We start from the raw sequence: 20,074 nt of genomic DNA, 5'->3' as shown, positions 1-20,074 counted from the left end.
AGAAACTATGTACTCTTTGAAGTTTTGTTTTTATTTTTGTTACAAAACAACTTCTGGATATTAAATGAGGTACCTATCTGTATTGTAATTTATTTGAATTCTTAAATGAAATGTAAAGTACAGGAATTAAAATGTCAAACCTAGAAGTTTGAAAAATATACTAATTATTTAACGCCCAGTGAGTATTATTATAAGAATCGTTAATTTGAATACATAATATTATAAATAAATCGTATAATATGCCCATGTATAAAAAATGACATATAACTCAACAATTGTAGCTACTAGCTTGAATGGTAAAAAAAATATATTATCATGTTATTTAAATGCTCAACGAACTATATCCGTTCAAAATACGTAATTGTATCAATAATCTGTTAGTAGCTTTGCACGTAATTAGGTAACTAGTGTGTAATTATGTTCCATAGTATTTAAAAATTTAGAATTTTTTCGTATTTTCCATACTTTAGATATCTTATAAAACTACAAAAACGTCAAAAACATGAGATAATATACTATTACATAATAATTTATATAATTACTGGATACAATTATAAATAATAGTAAGGTTGTGTAAACAAAAAATGTATTATGTAATTGTTATATCAAATAGATATAAGACACGATAGAGGTTTAGAATTAAAAAATTGTTCACTTAGTTAATATTTTCTAAAAACAAATATTTTCCAAATAATAAAATATCATTTATGAAGAAATTTTGTCATAATCGACTTACTGTAGCTTATGACTGTGAATAAAATATAGTATATTATATATTATGATTATAGGTAGTAATTTTATAGTTTAGGGGACTTTATATGATTTATATCAGATTAATATAAGTAGATTTACCTTCCAACTGGCTTTTATTAAACTATTTCAATAATTATTCGAATGTGGTATACATTTTAAAATACATACACAATCATAGTTGTATAATTCTTAAGGCCAAAAGTATTCTTATAATAGATACGCAGCCATAGCACTGCTTTAATTTTATTAATAAATATTATTGTATGTACAATTTACATGCATTATGCATACATGGGCATTTTTTTTTTTGTTATCATGCATCAATATGTGATTCAATGTAAAGAAACATTTTATGGTCCTATTTGTAATTTATGCGTATGCAGTATTACTAATGTGCACACTATTATTGTAATACGCTTTTAATTAAAATGTCGTTTATTATCTTTACAACTAATCTTTGACGATTACTCATTAATGTAGATACAAAATTTTCCGTTTAACTTGACCCATATGCTAGTTATACACCTCGAGGCCAAATTAAATTTGCATAAGATTATTGGAACATATACATGTTAAGCCATTATAATTGCATAGACCTTTTAGACTCAATATTATAATAAACACACCGAGTACTACAACTTGTCTATAACTTTACACATATCACATTTTCAATCATTTTAATTTTATGCATAGAAGTATTATTCTTGTCGATAACTCAGTTCTATATACATAATATGTCTTATGTGTGTTTTTGTGTGAGTGTGTGTGTGCGTATGTGGGATTGAGTATCACCATTCACCATATCACAGTATCGTTTAACTAAAAAATGTAACATGCACATTTGTATGATTTATAATTATATTAATTGCATAGACATTATTAGACATGATTAATATTTTATTTACGAAATACGCGCGGGTTTAAAATCATTTGAAAATCATACGTGCATTTTGTTTTGTGTGAAACGTATTACTTCAAGGACGCATAATTTATAGCAGTTACACAAGAGGAACTAACGAATGAAAACTATATTTTACGATAGTAGAATATAGTTTATTTCGTTCATTAAGGTAATTAATAAATATAAAAAAAAAAAATAGGTACGCTTATTTGTCTAAGATCAATGTATACTCACGTTTATCCATATTTGTTATAAATGCAATTATTTGCTAAGCTTTGAAAAGAAAACAAATTATATTAATTTGCATAATAGGTACCAACATTTTTTTAACTAATACAATATATGCAGTTAACAAGTCAAAAAAAATTAGAACATTATTGTGTTATTTAATAATGGAATACATGTTCAATAGCTGTTTCTTAACCATTTATTTATTTCTATTAATTACTTCATTTTTTTTCTTTGTAAGATAATACACTTGCATGATTGAATCTCCGCAGTTTGCTAATCGTAAAACATCCAAATAATAAACATCCTCCCTAAAATTTATGTGATAGTTAGACGTTCATGATTTAGAGGTGTAGAAAATGTATATGTATGTATATTGTATGTATATTATATTTACCTACATATAGTATAATATATAATATATATGTACCTAAAATCGAGCGTGTATTCCATAGAGCATTGCTTGTACGAAAACAGAGCAACTAGGGAAATATGTCAAAAATAAAATGAAAACGCAGACGATTGCATAAAAATAACATCATTATCGCTACCATTTTATTAAGACAAGTGTCGAAAACCTAACTATAAATATATGTGTTCCGAAGCTCGTAAATCGAATGTCGCATACGACAGACGGTTAAATTTTTTATGATGATTCGGAACGATGAATATAATAAATATGATATTGTACATTTTTGTTGTTAGTGATGGTTGGTATATTATTTGACAATGTCAATAATTAATAAGTAATATGTATACAGTAGTTATGAAGTCTACATATTTTATAGTTTTGGTAATGGCCTGATAATTTTTCTTAAAGTTGTGAACGGAGTCGTTTCATACTCAATCTAGATAATTATAGTCAAGAACAAACTTTTCGTTTAAGTAACACCACATAAATAAGAATTATTCTAATTGTATTTTACTTTAATATATATATATATATATAATATGTGTGTGTATATTATATAATATATCGTGTATAACATATAATGTTTTATCAATTTAGTTTATAAACGTATAAATGTTACTTTAGTATCCATCAGGTATCAGGTAGTTATCGTTGTTACCAGTATATTTTCAGATTGCATAGAATTATAGTTTACAAGTAGGTAGTGCCTTTAAACATCAGTTGGTAATCAATTACTTTTATTTTCTAAACAATATCCATTAAATTGCATCTGTATACGCTATAAATATTAAATAAAAATAAAAAACTTGTACAGCTGGTTTTTGAAAATCGCACTCGGGTCATGTTGTCCGTGACTATAATTTTTTTAGAGTTTTCAAGCCACCAGCACAGAGGTACGATGTAAAGCCATTTATATAGATGTAAATCTTGATCCTCACTGTGGTCATCCGTCGGTGTAGGTACATATATCTAAGCCCGGCTTGAATCTTGATACACACACACGCATATAAATTGTATACGTTATATACGTATGCGGTCAAAAGGCAAATGGCCCGAAAATTATAACAAATAGATACAAACGTTCTGAGCCGGTCTAGTTTTTATATTTGGCCCCAGGACGACGTCTTGACGTTAGAGATACGGTACGGCGAGGAGGAGGGCAGCGACATGATGAAGAGGTTGGCGTGCGAAATTCCGTTCCGGCGGCGTCGGCGAATTGCGGTTCGTCCGGTTTGAGTAATCGTCGTCATCGTCATCGTCTCCGGACCTAAATCGGACAAATCGTTTTGCACCCGATTGTCCGACATTTGTCTCGACCCATTTCTAAATCTTCCTCTTTGCGTATTATTTTTTTCTCTCTCTATTTGTATCCGTCGCGTGAATGTATTACGTTACAATAATTATCGGAGAAACACACAAACGCGGTGTGATTTACAGTCACAGTCGCACAATAATATTTAACTACCGTATAAAAAATAATAATAATAAAGTATTATTCTTGTTTTGATATAAACGAAAAACAAAAAAAGAATAACGTGTGGTGCATATGACTTGTGACGCATATATTATAATAATAACAGGTTATTCCTTCTTTCTCGAATAAAACGGATGATTCGCCTTTTTGCGCAGTACGACGGTTGTCGGGATGTCAAATATGATATTATACACCTATGTAATATGTTCTAACACTTAAAAGTTTTAAACAATATACAAGGTATATGCTGTCGACTGTCATGTATTTACGAAGTTTGTCATGTTTAGTTGCGCGTATGGCCGTATGTGATGTGATAAAAAAGTCTAACCCCCCACCGACATAAAAAAAAACTACTCACAAACATCGACAAGGAAAATAAAATTAAACTTACAACAAATATTCATAGAAAAACTCTCTATATAACCGCGCATAAAGTCTGCAATCATCCCCGTGACGTTATAAATTCGAATGAACGTGCCTTTTATGAAAAAGAACTTTGATTATCGCACGATGTCTATATAATAATAATGTACGAGTAGTACAATAATATCATGTAGTTTTTCCGGTTTTTCGTGCACCCACTCCGCACGAACGTTGTTCGACACCAGAATTGATTTTTGTAGCTTTGAATTAGTTTTCGTTTTTCCAAAACGTTTGTTTTTTATACAGTCAGAGATACTCGTACATTTGAACGTTATCTTACCAAACATTATAATATAATACCTATAATGTATATATATATATATATGGGTACATTGTTTCAATATGAATACTCGTATAATTTAGTTTTTTTGAATATTATTATGACTCAAAAGTCATATTATTTTCATTTAATATATACAATTTCAAGACCATCTTTTTTTTATATAAAATAAATGTCAAATTTTGTATTTGAATATTTGTTGTTTTGATAATTTGAATATTTGATGCATAAATATTTGTAAACAATTTAAACATGATTACAATAAGCATCAAGTTATCACATCTGTGTACTATTACAGGTTTCGGGAAAAAAAAATTAAAATTATTATTACGTATTATGGAGTAAATATAGGAGATTTGTATATTTTAAACTGTGTGCATATTTAAGAGAAAATTAAAATGCATGATATATAACATATTTTTTCTTTTTTTTTTTTAAATGGGTCATTGTAATTTAAAATATATTTTAAGCTAGATATTTTGTAGTATGAATATGTAAATTTTAAAGAACTCATGACATTTGTTATATTTTTGTTTAGTATGTAAGCCACAAAGTAAGTGAAATTAGAAAGGTTTATACCATATAGTACTGTCGTTATTTTTGTTGTGTTTTATCACTAAATTATGTTTATATTTGTTTGTGTAAAAGTACATTTGTATACGCGAAAGTATGGAAAATGTCATTATTTTTTATTTTGATTTCACTTATCACTTAATATATTATATTATAATTTTTAGCTACCAGTTATAGAACACGTTTCTAAACTTCAACTGACCTTTATAAAATATTTTGAATTAGTAAAGTATGTGCATAATTAACAACTTTCCTGAATCAATAAAGAATAATTTCTTAATAATTAATAATAAATATCTCTCTACTACACCTATATTAATTTTTTGTTTCTTAAAATGAATTTATTTAAATTTAACATTTAATTAGGTTCACACATGTATCTTTTTGTTTTATACATTTTAGATTTTAGTAAGGTAAAAATAATATAAGAAAAAACCACAGTAACTGTTTCCTTATTAAAAAAAAAAAAATAAATAGATCATTTTTGTTACTTTTGAATTGCACATTAGTTTCACATCGTTCATATTAAATTAGAGTTTTTTATTTTTTAAAAATATCTTTAAGATGCTTTTTAATATTTTGCATCGATTATTATAGGAAATAACTGTGTGTTAAACTATATTATATAGTATATTAGTGGTGCCATAATTGTGGCAGACACATCTTAAGAGCTTAACACTTTAAAGTTGTAAGGTATTTTTTGTATGTATGTCTACCACTCTACTTACACCTTACACACTCAAAGAGGATTAAAACATGCGTCGTTTCGGTAAAGTAATTAAGTTCTAACCTAAAGAAGCGATCAGATGGTTACAAGAGGGGTTGATAGAGTGGAAGGGGGTTGTGATAATCCATTTTGCTTGGTCGCATTTTAGAGCTTTCAATCGAATCCGTTCGCTTAATTAACGTTTGACAACCAATTCGGATTTTAAATAAACATATGCTTTAAACTTTAAAGTGGGTACTATTTGGTTTATTAATGGAAACATTTTGAAGTAATATTTAAAATAATTTTTTTCTTATTATTAATGCCTGAACCCAGTTTTTGAATTTTACCATTGGCCAACGTTATTATAACCAATATTTATAGAATAGTATAACATTCGATTTCGTTATAATAAGCAACATTTAAAGAAAATAAAATGTAGGTATTTCGCGTTTTTTTTTTTTAGAAAACCCATTTATGGTTTTACGGTTCATTTATGGTTCATTAATAATCGGTTAATAGATATCGATTGGCATGGTTAAATGGTTAATAAATAACACATCGAAAATCAGGAAAATGATTACCTATATATTTCGTGAACATCGATGTATATTAATCCTTGGAATACTTTTAAATTTTAGAAACATCAAATTAGTATTATTAGAGCTAGTATACAGACATATATTGAATTACCTATGTATTTTGAGAACTCCGATCCTTCACTCGTATTAGTTAAATTCACTCTGAACATTTTTATACAAATTTCATAACTGAAAGAAAACTATATAATTGTTAATACATTTTTGATTTTTTTTTTGGAAAAAAGGACAAAACACACGTCATGTTAACATCGCCATTTTTTATAGCTGGCTCAATTCCTTCGATAATTCTAACAATTTTCCGTTTAAATTATGTGTCGGATTTAATAAGCTTTGAACAATAAAAAAATATAGTAACAATTTACAAAATGATTTAACTATTTTATATTCAATGACGTAAACAAAGATGTAAAATAAATGATTATTTAGTTAAAATAAAATATAATAATATATATATATGTATATCTTTTTTTAACAAACGAATAAATTAAATAAAGAAACGTTGTAAATTAAATTATTATTATGACTATAAATAATAAATTATAATACACGGAATAGACTATAGAGTTTTATTTTATTTCATGAGTTTTTATAAGTACATTGTACATACGTCGTTTATTCGCGCATAATCAATTGAACTTGGATTATATTTTAATTTTATAAAAAAAAATCACTTTTATTCACATATTTGTTTATTTTTTTTTTTTTATAATAACGAATGGAATTAAATTTATCATTATTTATAACTATTTATTTAAACTAGGTATTTATATTTGATTTAAGATACGTTTAAATGAAATTGCAATAAAATTACCGTCTTTTGTACTTAGATAAATACGATAATTAAAAAAAAAAAATTAAAATATAAATTAAAAAATAATAATTTACAATACTGTTTTTATAATATTACGATATTTGAATATTCATCTATACACATTCGTGTATAATTAAATTATTCGAACATGAATTTACATACTTTACATTCACTGATTAATCCAAAATAATATTATGTAGTTAATACTTATACTAAAACTATTTAGTAATTACTAATGTGTGTATCCAAACCATATTGTTATACTGATGCATTTGTCGATTACAATATAATATTTCAATATTTGTCAATTATATGACACAATCTGATACAATTATAACAAAAGGGTAGTTAGTAGAATTTAAATAATTAATAAAAGTAGTTCGATAATTAGATACCTCGTCATTTTTAATTTGACATTTTATTTACAATTGAGAATATTGTCTGGACAAGTAATAAACAAATTGATGACATCATACGGGAGTGTTCTGTATTATGTGTGTTGTGCACTTTGTAAATCTTTAGTTTAATTTATGATCCGTGATACCGTACTCTCTAGGGTATCGTTTGTCATAGTAAAACGTAGTACTCACCTATAAATATTTTTTAATTACGTTTCAGGTTCAGCACTTATGCAGATCGTTGAAGTTTACAAAGAAATTCAATCGCAACAGCTAAACATTGTAAGTTAAAAACACACAAATTAGTAAACATTAGTAAATAGTTTATAAATTCCTTCTTCTGTTTTTATTACATGATACTTTCTATATTATTTTATTATATTTTTAGTCGAAGTATTATTTTGGTAAAATTATTAGATAATATTATATATTTAGCATTCAGGAAAAGTAATTTTAACAGAGTAAAGTTGTTTAATTTATGAATTTTATATGTCGAAGTTAGATAATAGTAAAAATAATTTAATTTTACTTGCCTCCAGCAAAATGTATAAATTATAACATATTAAAAGATTCAAATAGCCTTTTATAGTGAATGCAAAGTGTATATTATTTAAAAAAAAATGAGAATATCGAGAGAAATGCCTACGAGTAATCAAAAAAGGAAATTGGTATCCTACAACGATGACCTGTTAATATAAACTTTTATTATGAATAATTGATTAGTTTTGCATCCGTCCCTTAATTAATTTTTTATCATGAACCGAAGTTAGAAAAATTACATTGAATTCTGTAATAAATATAATGTAAACAGTGGTATACGAATGAAAAAAAAATGTCACCTACAAATAAAAAAAAAAGTATTTCAATATCCGCGGATGGTTGAATAATTTATCTAAGGAATAACTAATGATATGGTTTATATTATTATAATATTATTCTAATGTTTTTATAATATTTAATTAAAATTCAATAAAACTTTTCCGATACCGAACAAACATGTGATGCGTATTAATACTGTTTTTATTTTGAAAATATATTTATCCAATCGTGAGCCGTAGCAAAAATAACGTTTTCATGAACCTATATTATATTATGTAAATTATTCGGTCTATTCATATCATGTTCCGACGACATTTAAATCTTGCATGTGTGAATTCGATTATAATATTCTACAAATATATTATAATACCTATATCTTTATTTTTTTTCGAAATGCCATTTCAAAAAAAAATAATATTACTTATATTTACTCAATGGGTCATTTATGGTATACTTGCTAGGTGTGTCAGTTTAATGTTGTCTTATTATAGTAAGTAGCTATCTTGCAGTACATATACCCACTTTTTTTACTTTTTTTTCGTAACTGCACCGTTGTCTTTTTGTACATCTTTTTTATTTGTAAACGGTCTCAACGAAAATTTAAAATGAATCCAATGGAGAAGTGAAAAAAAAATATAACGAACATAATGTTACAATGTATAAAGCATTTCGATTTCAGCCTCAGGTTTTGTAAATCGTCCAGTGAGAGAATTATCATAGTCATGCGAGGGTTCTGGCATTTATCCCACTCCCTCCGTCATGCACACCGACACTGCAGACACAGACAGACTCACACACACACACATATACACATACACACGCAACAGTAATGATTTCAGCCTAACTGCAGATCATAGGCCACCCTCGTTTTCGCGCTCATCGTTACAGTCATTAACATAATAATACATCCTGTCGTCTCTTTGCCACTCTGTAACTACTCTTTTAGCGTTTCAGCCGATATTTTAAATATTGGTCAGCATCAGTGTTGGTGTACTTATAATTATATCGGCGTTTCAATTCCATTGCCGATAAATAGATCACTTAATTTGCACGCCCATACATATTATGTTTGACTGTCTAATTTAACATTACGACATTTTGTTTTTTATTATATTTATTAAAAAATAAGTTTATAATTTTCATTCTAATGACATTATAATCGTACCTAAACATTATGTTCCATTTATTATTAATATAGGTAAGCACCTATAATGGAATTATAAAAATATAGCATTAAGTGCACAATATAATATTGTACAGCACGTATTTTCGTAACATTTGCACTTTCTGTTCGGTATAATGTCAACCGTCTTCGAGAAACTGGTCTAAATAAACATAAATGAACAGAATCAATATTATATGTAAGCGAAAACCATAGAAAGTTAATAGTATAGGTAGCAGTATTTTGGCTAATGGAATATAATTATTAATTTTTATAACGATCAAAACACTATCTGATAGTTATCATCATACTACATTTAGTCATTTAACTGGTATAAATAATCATAACCTATAATCAATGATATAATAATATAGTAGAATAGTAGATAATCTATTTTAATCTTTTATTTTTTACCACCTGCCATTATGAACAACGTTAATAATTAAACCGTTTTTCGCTCATTTTTTTTTCGAATAAAATGTTTAAAAGCCCATTATTATGATACGTAAAATAATTGTAGGTACTTATTATTTATGAAAAATACATAGACTAAAAAGTGTTAAATTGTTATAACAATAGATGTATACCTATGATTTATGTGTATCTTACACGCAAGCGTTTTAAATTATATTAAAACTATAAAAAAAAACACAGTTGATATCAATACTTATACATCTTAATATTATACTATAGTTATACATGTTACCTCGTAAATTAAATGTACATAAAATAATGTATTTTATTACAAAATAAACGATTTTAAGAATGTATAATGTAAAATTAAAATCTATAGTTTACTCATATTCATAAAGAAAACTTGCAAAATAACAATGCAATTTTTATATTTTACTATAAGTTATAACTACGTTAATGAACATCGTTAAACTTATCATTTAATAAGTGATTAGTGATAGTTATATAAATATGAACTTAACTTTGAATGTTTGATTTAAGTTTTCGTATATTATGCTAACAATATACAATTTCAAAACAGTAAACAAAATTAATTATACATCAATATTCAAACTTTTCTAATTAATAAGCCCGTTCGCGAAGTTATGTGTGCATAAATACGTATTTTATTGTGATTGAGTAGGTAATGCTTATTAAGAATTATAAAACATCGTTAAAAGCGTAATCCAATCATCCTCAAAATATATTCTGGTATATATTCTACTTAAGGAGAAGACATACATGTTTTATACATACAAACTTTATACATTTTTGAAAATAAAGTTTTGGAAAAAACCCGAATGCTTAAGGAACAGTTTATCAAATATTTCCTCAATATTCTATACTCAATCTTATATTATGATCGATGTAATTTTATTGACGCGTCAAAAATATGACCATCGTCTTTCGAAAGTTTTTTTAATACGAAAACGTGAGTTATTTTGGCTATTTCTGTCCAGAGAATCAAAAATCAACTTGTGTTTAAATATTTCAGATTTCTAACATAAATCTAGGTACAAATATTTTCTTGTTTTAAGTGCCTACAAAACCAATTTCATGTAATTCTGGTTTTAGACCACTGACAAAACGTGTTTTAGACACATAATGTAATTACGAGATTTAAGTTCCAATTTAACCAATATCGTCTTGTGGTATTATACAATACTATTTGAATAAATTGACATATTTTCAAACTACGTAGCATATTAAAATCGAAAACGTTTTACCTGTATATTCGATCTATGGTATTTTAATGATATTTTCATCACAACTCGATAAAATATTTTTTAAATATTTATTTTTACAAAAAATTTCATATACTCTATAATATTATTATAACTAGTTTTATAATTAATTGAAATATTGTCAAATAAGTTTTTCTCTCGTGATAGTTACGTATATGGTATGATAAAACAACGTATCGATTAGGCTTAACATAAATTTACTTTCGTAAATCTATCTTGTCTTTATTATGCATAGAGATTGCATTTTTCAATAAGATTCTATATTCAACGTTAATATTATAACATACTACAATATTTGCACATCTGGAAGTTAAAAATGTTATCTGTTTTAACTTGGTCAATTTCTGCTCAATTTAAATTTAAATAGATTTAAAAAAAGAATTTAATAATAAAAAAAACTATTTGAATGAAATTTCATTTTTTTTTTTTTTAATTGTGTATTTGAATAATACAGTTATACAATCTATGACGTTTAGTATAATAAGCATTTAATTAATGGTTGAGTATTTTAAGTCTTGAAAAGAGAAGATAAAATATTTACATATAGATTATTGATGGAACATAATATACGATGGAGCATAATATATTGATTTTCCACGGAGATACATGTACAGATATATGATTCTTTTGGGACATATTACTACATTATGTAGCATTACGTGCGCGTCCTATCACCTATACTATACTATAGGTCCTATAGGTCATATCATATGATTGGACTTTGAGTTTTGTATCATATCGACTTTCCGTTGAACAGCGTGTACAGTGTAAATATATATATATATATATATAACACAGCTCGAACTTCCACGCGGTGGAAAACTTTTATCGATCATACAAAGTTTTTCGATATAATCTATTTTTCACTACTATATAATATATGTATATATATATATTACATGTAACGTCACAAGGCTATGGCCACGTGGCATCGTCGTGGTTTTTATACTTTTGAAAAGCATAGGAGACTTCGAATGTTGCCGCCATTGCGGCGACGGAGGCGGTGTTTGGCGTGATGGAGGGGAAAAAATAGTCGTCGAAAGTTTTATTTTTTCAAATTTCCGTCCGACGCTATGTACGTTTTCTATTATTTTTCCTTGATAATGCACTCGCCCAAAAGGAGAGGATACGTTGTGTATACAGGGCGGTTCAACGTGTTCCGTCGTTTTAAGCTAACACGAAAAATCGCAGTGGTTATCTACCCTGTATATCCGGAAATGGTGGCGCTGCGAGGGTAAAAACACAATATGGCAACAGTCTGAACCTTGTACATATAATATATTATTAAATTATTATTTTATATATATAAACACGTTCGAATTGTACTAAACTTTTCCGATTTCTCTGTATATGAGTTTGCCTGTGTCCGTGTCTATGTATATGTCTCTCTTTTTTTCTCTATCCGTGGTCAGTAGATTTCGATTTAATGTGCGATACACGTCGGCTGGCAAAGTGAGAGAGACATAATATTTTTTTCTCGTAGTCCTTCATCAGGCATCGGTTGTTTTTGTTCAAACACAGTATCATATTTTTAAGAGGTTTGAAATAGGAAATTTTAATAAAAATATAGTGAAAAATATTTTTTTAATGTTTTTTTGATATATCCCGTAGCTATAAATAAATGATAAATAAATCATTTAATTTACTTTTAGTATTACGGTAGGTAGGTTGATATATATGTATTTTTTTGAAAATATTGCATTTATTATATTATTAGTATTTAATTATTAAAATAATATTTATTTATACCATATTATATCAACTATTATATAACTCAAAATCTTAATAGTTCTGTAAATACCTTAAGACAGTAAAAATAGATTCATAGTATAAATACATAATATCTTAAAATAAATAAAAATGTCATTGCGTATGATAAAGTTCATTATAAAATAATAAATGTAAAAGTTTTGAGTTCCCACGAATAATATTTTTAAATTATAACAAAATAATCAATATTCTTCGTTTAAAAAATATTTAAGTAATTTGAACTTAAAATGCCCTATAAAGAATAATCAGCTTTATATATTTTTTTAAATATCATGGTTTCAATAAAAAATTCTTATGAGAAATATTGTATTAAATTTTCAAAATTTAGATATAAAATGAATTTTTTTATGAATTATGTCAAAATTCTAATTTAAAATGCATATGAAAAAATTGTGTCCATGTATTTTTAATATTTTCATACCGATATAATAAAAACTTTTGTTGGATACTGTATTACATTTTCAAGAATTTTGACCCAGTGAATAACTTTTTATTGACATTTATAAAAAAAAAAAAACTAAAATAAATAAAAATGTGTCATGCTTATAAATAACTTAAAAAGATTTAAAAACTTTTAAAAATTTTATTTTATAATGAAAATGATAATATAAACATTTGATGAAAATTTCAAGTATATGCGTCTACAATTATTAAAAATCAATATACAGCTTGTCAAAAATTTAATTCGCGTAAAAATCCCCGTTTTTCCTAATTTTTATTTATCTTGATTTTAAAATTTACCTTTAACCTCTCAGAATACCAACTACTAGAATCCACACCGAATTTTTGAAAATCGAAGGAAACACAAACACAATAAAATAAACAAAAAAAACTAATATCATTGTAAAATCAATATATTTATCTAGGTTATGCATTAACATTAAACACTATGTTACAGCTAGAATTCTCTTATATTCTATGATTGTTCGATCGTTCTAAATATAATAATATTTTCGATACTTATTGCATAAATATATTATATCATACTGAATGGTGTTGGATAAATCTACACTAGAATTGCGCATTAGTCAACCGCGAAGTCTTATAAACAATTCACTCAGTTTTGAAATTGCATATTCCCGTCGGTTAAAGTACTCGTATCCAATAGGCATCCTCGCAATAAAGCTACGATTATAGTCTTTTGATGGTTTATTATAATATTATTTCATAATAATCCAGTCATTTTATAATATGTGTATATTTAAATTTATCGAAATGCAATAATTATAGAACAGATAATATTAATGTATGATATTTTATTGATTGAGATAATAAAAAGTAATATTGATTTGAATCTTGGTATTTCATGCAAATTCAAAAAGTTAACAGCGTATACAATTGCTTCAAAATAATAACTAAACCAATTATTTGAATATTCCATTGTTTGTCCAATAATTATTTGATGGTGAGGCTCTTATTTTGCCATATATGTATATAGTAATATTAGTTTAATAAATATTATATTAACTTGTGTTTTGTTATTATTTTATTCTGTGAAAATTACATAATAAAATAAGACATATTTTAGGTTAGGCGTACATAACACAACTTTGCCATTTATCTTATGTAAGCCAATTACTAAACTTTTGTGTATAAAGTTATTAAAATTTTAGTAAAGTTTTGACACTAATTTCTTTAATAGGTGATTGATTAAAAAAAAAACAATTTTATTTAAGTGCGATACAACTTGTTTTGAATAAATTCATAGTAATAATATGATTGGAACTAATATATATATATATATATATATAAGTAATATGTATATATAATTATACTCATGTATATTGTTATATATTATTATATAATCAATTATGATTGTACAGATAGCTAAACCTAAACCACAATATTGTTCGAGGATAAACAAATATGCAACTTTCGTATAAAATTAATAATTATTAACCAATCAATCTTCGTAATATACGCTGAAATGTAAAAATAAAACCACTCATGTATATTATATTTGTCAATCTAGCTATGTCATGAATCTCGGATCAATATTTATTAAACCATTATTCCTATTGTGTAATGAATTTTAATGCATCAATGAATAAGTAACGATGTACCTACTATTTGAAATACAAGTCCGACTTGTCGTCAATATTGTGTACACAATGTTTCAACGGGCACATTGTGTATAACAAAAAAGTATTTTTTTTTTTTAGTAGTGAATATTAGGTACTTCAAAAATAGTCGATCAAATCATAAAAAAATACACGTTTTACAAATTTGATTTTAGCGATAATTGCTGTACCACAATAATGACAAACGACTAACGACAAACAATACAGTGATGTATACGGGGATTTGCATTTGTATTTGTATTATTATAACTATTATTATTTTTTTTTTTAAAATTGAAACATCAGTCACACATTATGTTTCGCGTTAGTATAAAATTAAATAATACATTGGAAGTAATATGTTAAAAATGTTACTGTCATGTATTTATACAAAAATAATATAGAAAATGGAAATGTTAAATCAAAAATATATTTATGGTATTATTATGAGAGTGTTCAAACAATAATATTTTGCTAGTATTCACAAAACTCATATAAATTAATAGTTAATACTGTTTTATTATTTTAATTTTTTATTTTTTTTTTAGCTGAAAGCATTCTACGTCGATTTATTAGTGCCGTTGGAGACAAATCTTGAAAAAGACACTAAAGTAGTACAGGTAAAATATAATTGAGTTACACATATAAATCATATATAAATATATAATAAATAATGATTAAAAAAAAAACAGTGCCATGTAGATGCGTCAATTATTTTAATAATGTTAATGATGGATTTTGACTTTTGGATTATGTTACGATGTGTAATTTTTTACTATCGGAGACTTTGCGGACAAAAAAATGAGTAATATTATAGTATCAGTATTCGGTTAATTCGTTTCCCTCGTCCTCTCTTCTCTGTCTCGATTACTATAATTCATGTGCACCATTAAAAGTAAAAGTGGAAAAATGCATATTATAATAATAATGCGTATCTGATATTTGGTATGGAATAACGAATATATGTGTATTATATATGACCGTATATAACATGTATATTTTATATAATATTATACACTTTTACTATATTACGAGGTGCGTAGAGCAAATAAAATGGCTTTGTCCAATAAATAATCCAACCCTTTGGTTAGTTTAGACCGCTGATTAACCCCTTGGTACCATTTTGTTGTTATCAGATGAAATTTAAATGACAACGACTTTAATTTTATTTTCTATTAATATTATCATTTTATTTTCAGTCTGAACAAAAACGATTTTTACAACAGCATAAACAAAGATCTGAAAGTTATAGTAAGGCTGCATCGGCTATGAAAAAGTGCCGTAAAAAGCACAAGGTTGGACCCAAAGCAGGATTGGCCATGGATAAGGAAATAAAGGTAACATTTATCGTTTTAGCTTATTAGTAATATAATAAATATTTGATATTTACCTACTTATTAAAAACTTTATACTCATGCTTTTTAGGTTATTAAACTATACAGTTATGCCCTTATTATTTTTGGCTAAATAGCTTAAAACCCTTAAGTTATGTATATAATTTAACTGAGTTTAACTCAATTCAACACAATTTAACTTTTTGTTTTTAATGAATTGGTAAACAAATATAGTATTGTAAGATCTCTACCAACGGAGGTATATTTCATTTCTCTTTATACTTATGTTCAATAATATAACAATATAAGAATCTATATTTTATTTTTATTCTTGCTATAATGTAGTTGAAGAAATAAATATCACGTTTTTTTTATTAAGATAATGCTAGACCAAACATCTGTCGTAAAATATAGCGTACAATAAATGTCGCGGATTTCGATTGGGGGTTATTGTTCACTTTTTTTTAATGTAAAATGTGTACAACGGTCACTATACAGTTATATAGATCTACGCATTGGCGAGGTTAAACTATGATTATTCAAATATATTATTACTGAGTTTTTATTTATTTGGCACCGTTAAGCCCGAATGTGTCGGGAGATAAAAATTATTACCAGCCCATTGAAGATGCTCATTGTTTGAAAAGTACACACTTCGTTTTATAAAATACCATGGACTATTTTCACGTTATTGCTATGCAAAAATATCATACAACGTGCAAAATGTTTTGTTTGTAACGGATTTACATAAACAAAACAAAATCAAATCCCCTACATAATACCTCTGAATAGTACTCATCGTTATTATTTTTGATAAACATTATGACAATGGGTTTTAATCTTTTTTTTTTTTTGTATACAGACTATGCAAATCCTAGAAGAAGAAAAAAATAAATTGGATAACTTTTGCGAACAAAGTTTGAAAAATGTAAGTACTACTCTATAGTAAAATTTTAAATTATACAGCGATGGAAAAAATTATGTTAAAATACTGTGTAATTTTTTATTTACAAGGCCATGACACAGGAGAGGCGTAGATATGGTTTTGTATTAGAAAGACAATGTTCGTTGGTTAAACACTGTTTAGCGTATCATACCAACACTCAGTCAATGTACGATGAACATCTTAATGACTGGCTCGATGTGGCTAAGTCTCGAGAACGATTGCCAGAATCTGTCGAAACCATGTTCGCAACAAAACTACGAGTAAATTAAAATTAATTTGTAGAAAAAAAATTATTTACTATAGGTTTTGATTGATTAATTTATATTATCAATGTAAATATTATAGCAAGTAAGCTTCTGGCTGGATGATGATGTTAGTTCTCCAAGAATCGATGACGATAGGATTTCGCTGTCATCACAATTGAGAAAAACGAAATCAATGGACGCGTCTTGCTTGGATGTTCGAGCCCTAAATGATATATCCAGTCCGGTTTTAAATTATCCGCTTTCTAGAGCCAAATCAGATTTCAATTTGAACGCATCATCGCAATCTCTGAACAGAAGTACTTACATAACTATATATGATATGTATAAGTATATATTATTATAATATTATCAGGGCGTTCAATGCACATATAAATTATGTTGAAATTAGTTCAGTGTTAATAATTTAAATTGTGTATAACACCTATTCATATTTATTGATTACCCCGGGTATTTGTATGACATATATAACATACATATTAATTTAAACGCCCCTAAGCATTGTTTCAACTCATTATGATTCTAAAATTTAAATTATTCCATGATTAAGGATTCAGTCGTTATTGCTGACTTACAATATTTACATTTATTGATTTTTCACATGGCATGCTCAAAAACGTATTAATATTTCAATATTAATTTACAACATTTCATTATGAATTTCGAATGAAGCCATGCGAATTTATTTACCATTAGGTTACATTGTCATGTATTTCGAATTTCATTAATCAAACCATTGTCAAATTTTAGTGGAAAACGGATCGAGTCCGGGAAATAATGGATCCAGACCAAAGTCAATGGCGGTAGTTGATAACGGATGGGAATCTCAGGGTGCAAATCTCGTGCAAGCGACACATGCTTATCTGTCAAGCGGTGACAATCAATTAAGCTTCCATGAAGGAGACACAATCGCTATATCAGGTAAGCGTAGTGTTAAAAAACTCATGTTATGTAGATAATTAAAAATGTCACGCTGTACGTTTCAGGAGAACGGAATAAGGGATGGCAATTTGGAGAGAATTTACGTACTCAGTGCAGTGGTTGGTTTCCGTTGACGTATACCGAGCCCGTACTGGACGACTCTGTCTTTTCGTAAGTGTGCTTAACTAAAATGAAAACACTTATTAATTTCATTAATGATTATAATATGACATATTACTGTGTTATTATTTTATTTGTGTGTGTTTACAGTGATTCGCCGTCATCATATCGACGAAAGGACTCTATGGGCCAGTCTACCGTCTCGACCCATAATAGAAGTGAATCAGCAACGATTGGCAAACAAAACCGTTATCAAACGACGACACTTACAAGATTTGGTGATTCTCTGTCTCACAGAAATCCATATCCGGTAATTTTATTTCCAGACGATTTCTATTACTTTTCATAATTCTATCGTACTGCCAAAGCCCTAAAGAATACTTTTACATTCAGATATTTAGCAACATCTTTATACTCGTATTCGTTTTGGCACCTCTTCGAACTCAATTACAACGTTTTCGCTTAAAGTGCCAACTAAATTTATTTTAAAATTGTACCACATTTAAGACAGACTAATATATTTCTTTCGTGAATCACTAAAATAACTATTCAATAATTACAGCACAAAAAAATAAAAAATCTTATCCCCTGTAAAAATTATGATTTTTAAATTATTGATAAATAATTATAATCGTGCAGCTTTATAGATAGGCGTTACTTATTCTATACAAATATAAATTTTTCAGTAACTCATTATTATAAAATAATTCTATACTTAATAACTACTATGACGATATTGTTTTCGCGTAGACACGGTCCAGGGCAAACAGTAGATCGAATGGTTACGGGATCAACCCGCACGGGCCTCCACCTCCGTCGGTTCCAGCTCCTGTAGTGCCCCGACAGTATGGTGGTCACATACCACCACCGATCGCATTTTTCCCACCACCACCGCAGACATTGCCACCTGCACCCGGCAAACCAAGCGCGGTTGACAAGAGGACTGGTGGAGTCCACCACCAACACGGAAACGCGAGCCTACACAGCAGTAACGATAGCGGCTTCAGTAACGATCCGCCACCGGCGCCCGAAATCGACTATTCGGATGACGAAAACGCGAGGTACTTACAAAATATTATAAACAAAATATCGTAGTTATTGTAACAATAACTTTAGTGCATCGCTTAACATTATCACATGCATGAAACTAGTATACTATACTTATAACTTTAGATTGAGAAAATTCAATGAAAACGAAACAAAAAAAAAAGTTATGTTATTATAATTTTATTTATACAAAAAGTGGATAAGCATGAATCTAATATTATGTAATATAGAGTATCTACTTTAAAACTGATTGATTAAAAATCAAGCAAAACTTAAACACTAACTGATCTACTTGATAGAATACGTATAAAAATATATTGATAATCAATAAAATAAGCTTAAGAATAAAACCAAAAATTGTCACTGCTGTACAG

At 27.2% G+C, this 20,074-nt stretch overlaps 1 protein-coding gene across 2 annotated transcripts in view; it reads left to right on the top strand.

The window, feature by feature from the left end:
- LOC132918115 (uncharacterized) overlaps nucleotides 1-20,074 on the top strand; it is a 102,208-nt gene that overhangs the window by 71,885 nt on the left and 10,249 nt on the right. Inside the window, exons 4-13 of one of the 2 annotated variants that reach the window (XM_060979216.1) lie at nucleotides 7,782-7,843; nucleotides 15,618-15,689; nucleotides 16,269-16,406; nucleotides 17,266-17,331; nucleotides 17,418-17,609; nucleotides 17,695-17,911; nucleotides 18,363-18,533; nucleotides 18,599-18,704; nucleotides 18,804-18,963; nucleotides 19,404-19,714. In XM_060979216.1, coding sequence (XP_060835199.1) covers nucleotides 7,782-7,843; nucleotides 15,618-15,689; nucleotides 16,269-16,406; nucleotides 17,266-17,331; nucleotides 17,418-17,609; nucleotides 17,695-17,911; nucleotides 18,363-18,533; nucleotides 18,599-18,704; nucleotides 18,804-18,963; nucleotides 19,404-19,714 — 1,495 coding nt within the window. Of the gene's footprint in view, nucleotides 1-7,780; nucleotides 7,844-15,617; nucleotides 15,690-16,268; nucleotides 16,407-17,265; nucleotides 17,332-17,417; nucleotides 17,610-17,694; nucleotides 17,912-18,362; nucleotides 18,534-18,598; nucleotides 18,705-18,803; nucleotides 18,964-19,403; nucleotides 19,715-20,074 lie in introns of both variants that reach the window. The other variant, XM_060979224.1, reaches the window with a different exon arrangement.

This window comes from Rhopalosiphum padi, chromosome 1 (assembly GCF_020882245.1).
Source record: "Rhopalosiphum padi isolate XX-2018 chromosome 1, ASM2088224v1, whole genome shotgun sequence".
NCBI lineage: Eukaryota > Metazoa > Arthropoda > Insecta > Hemiptera > Aphididae > Rhopalosiphum > Rhopalosiphum padi.
This window is presented reverse-complemented; position numbering and strand designations above follow the sequence as displayed.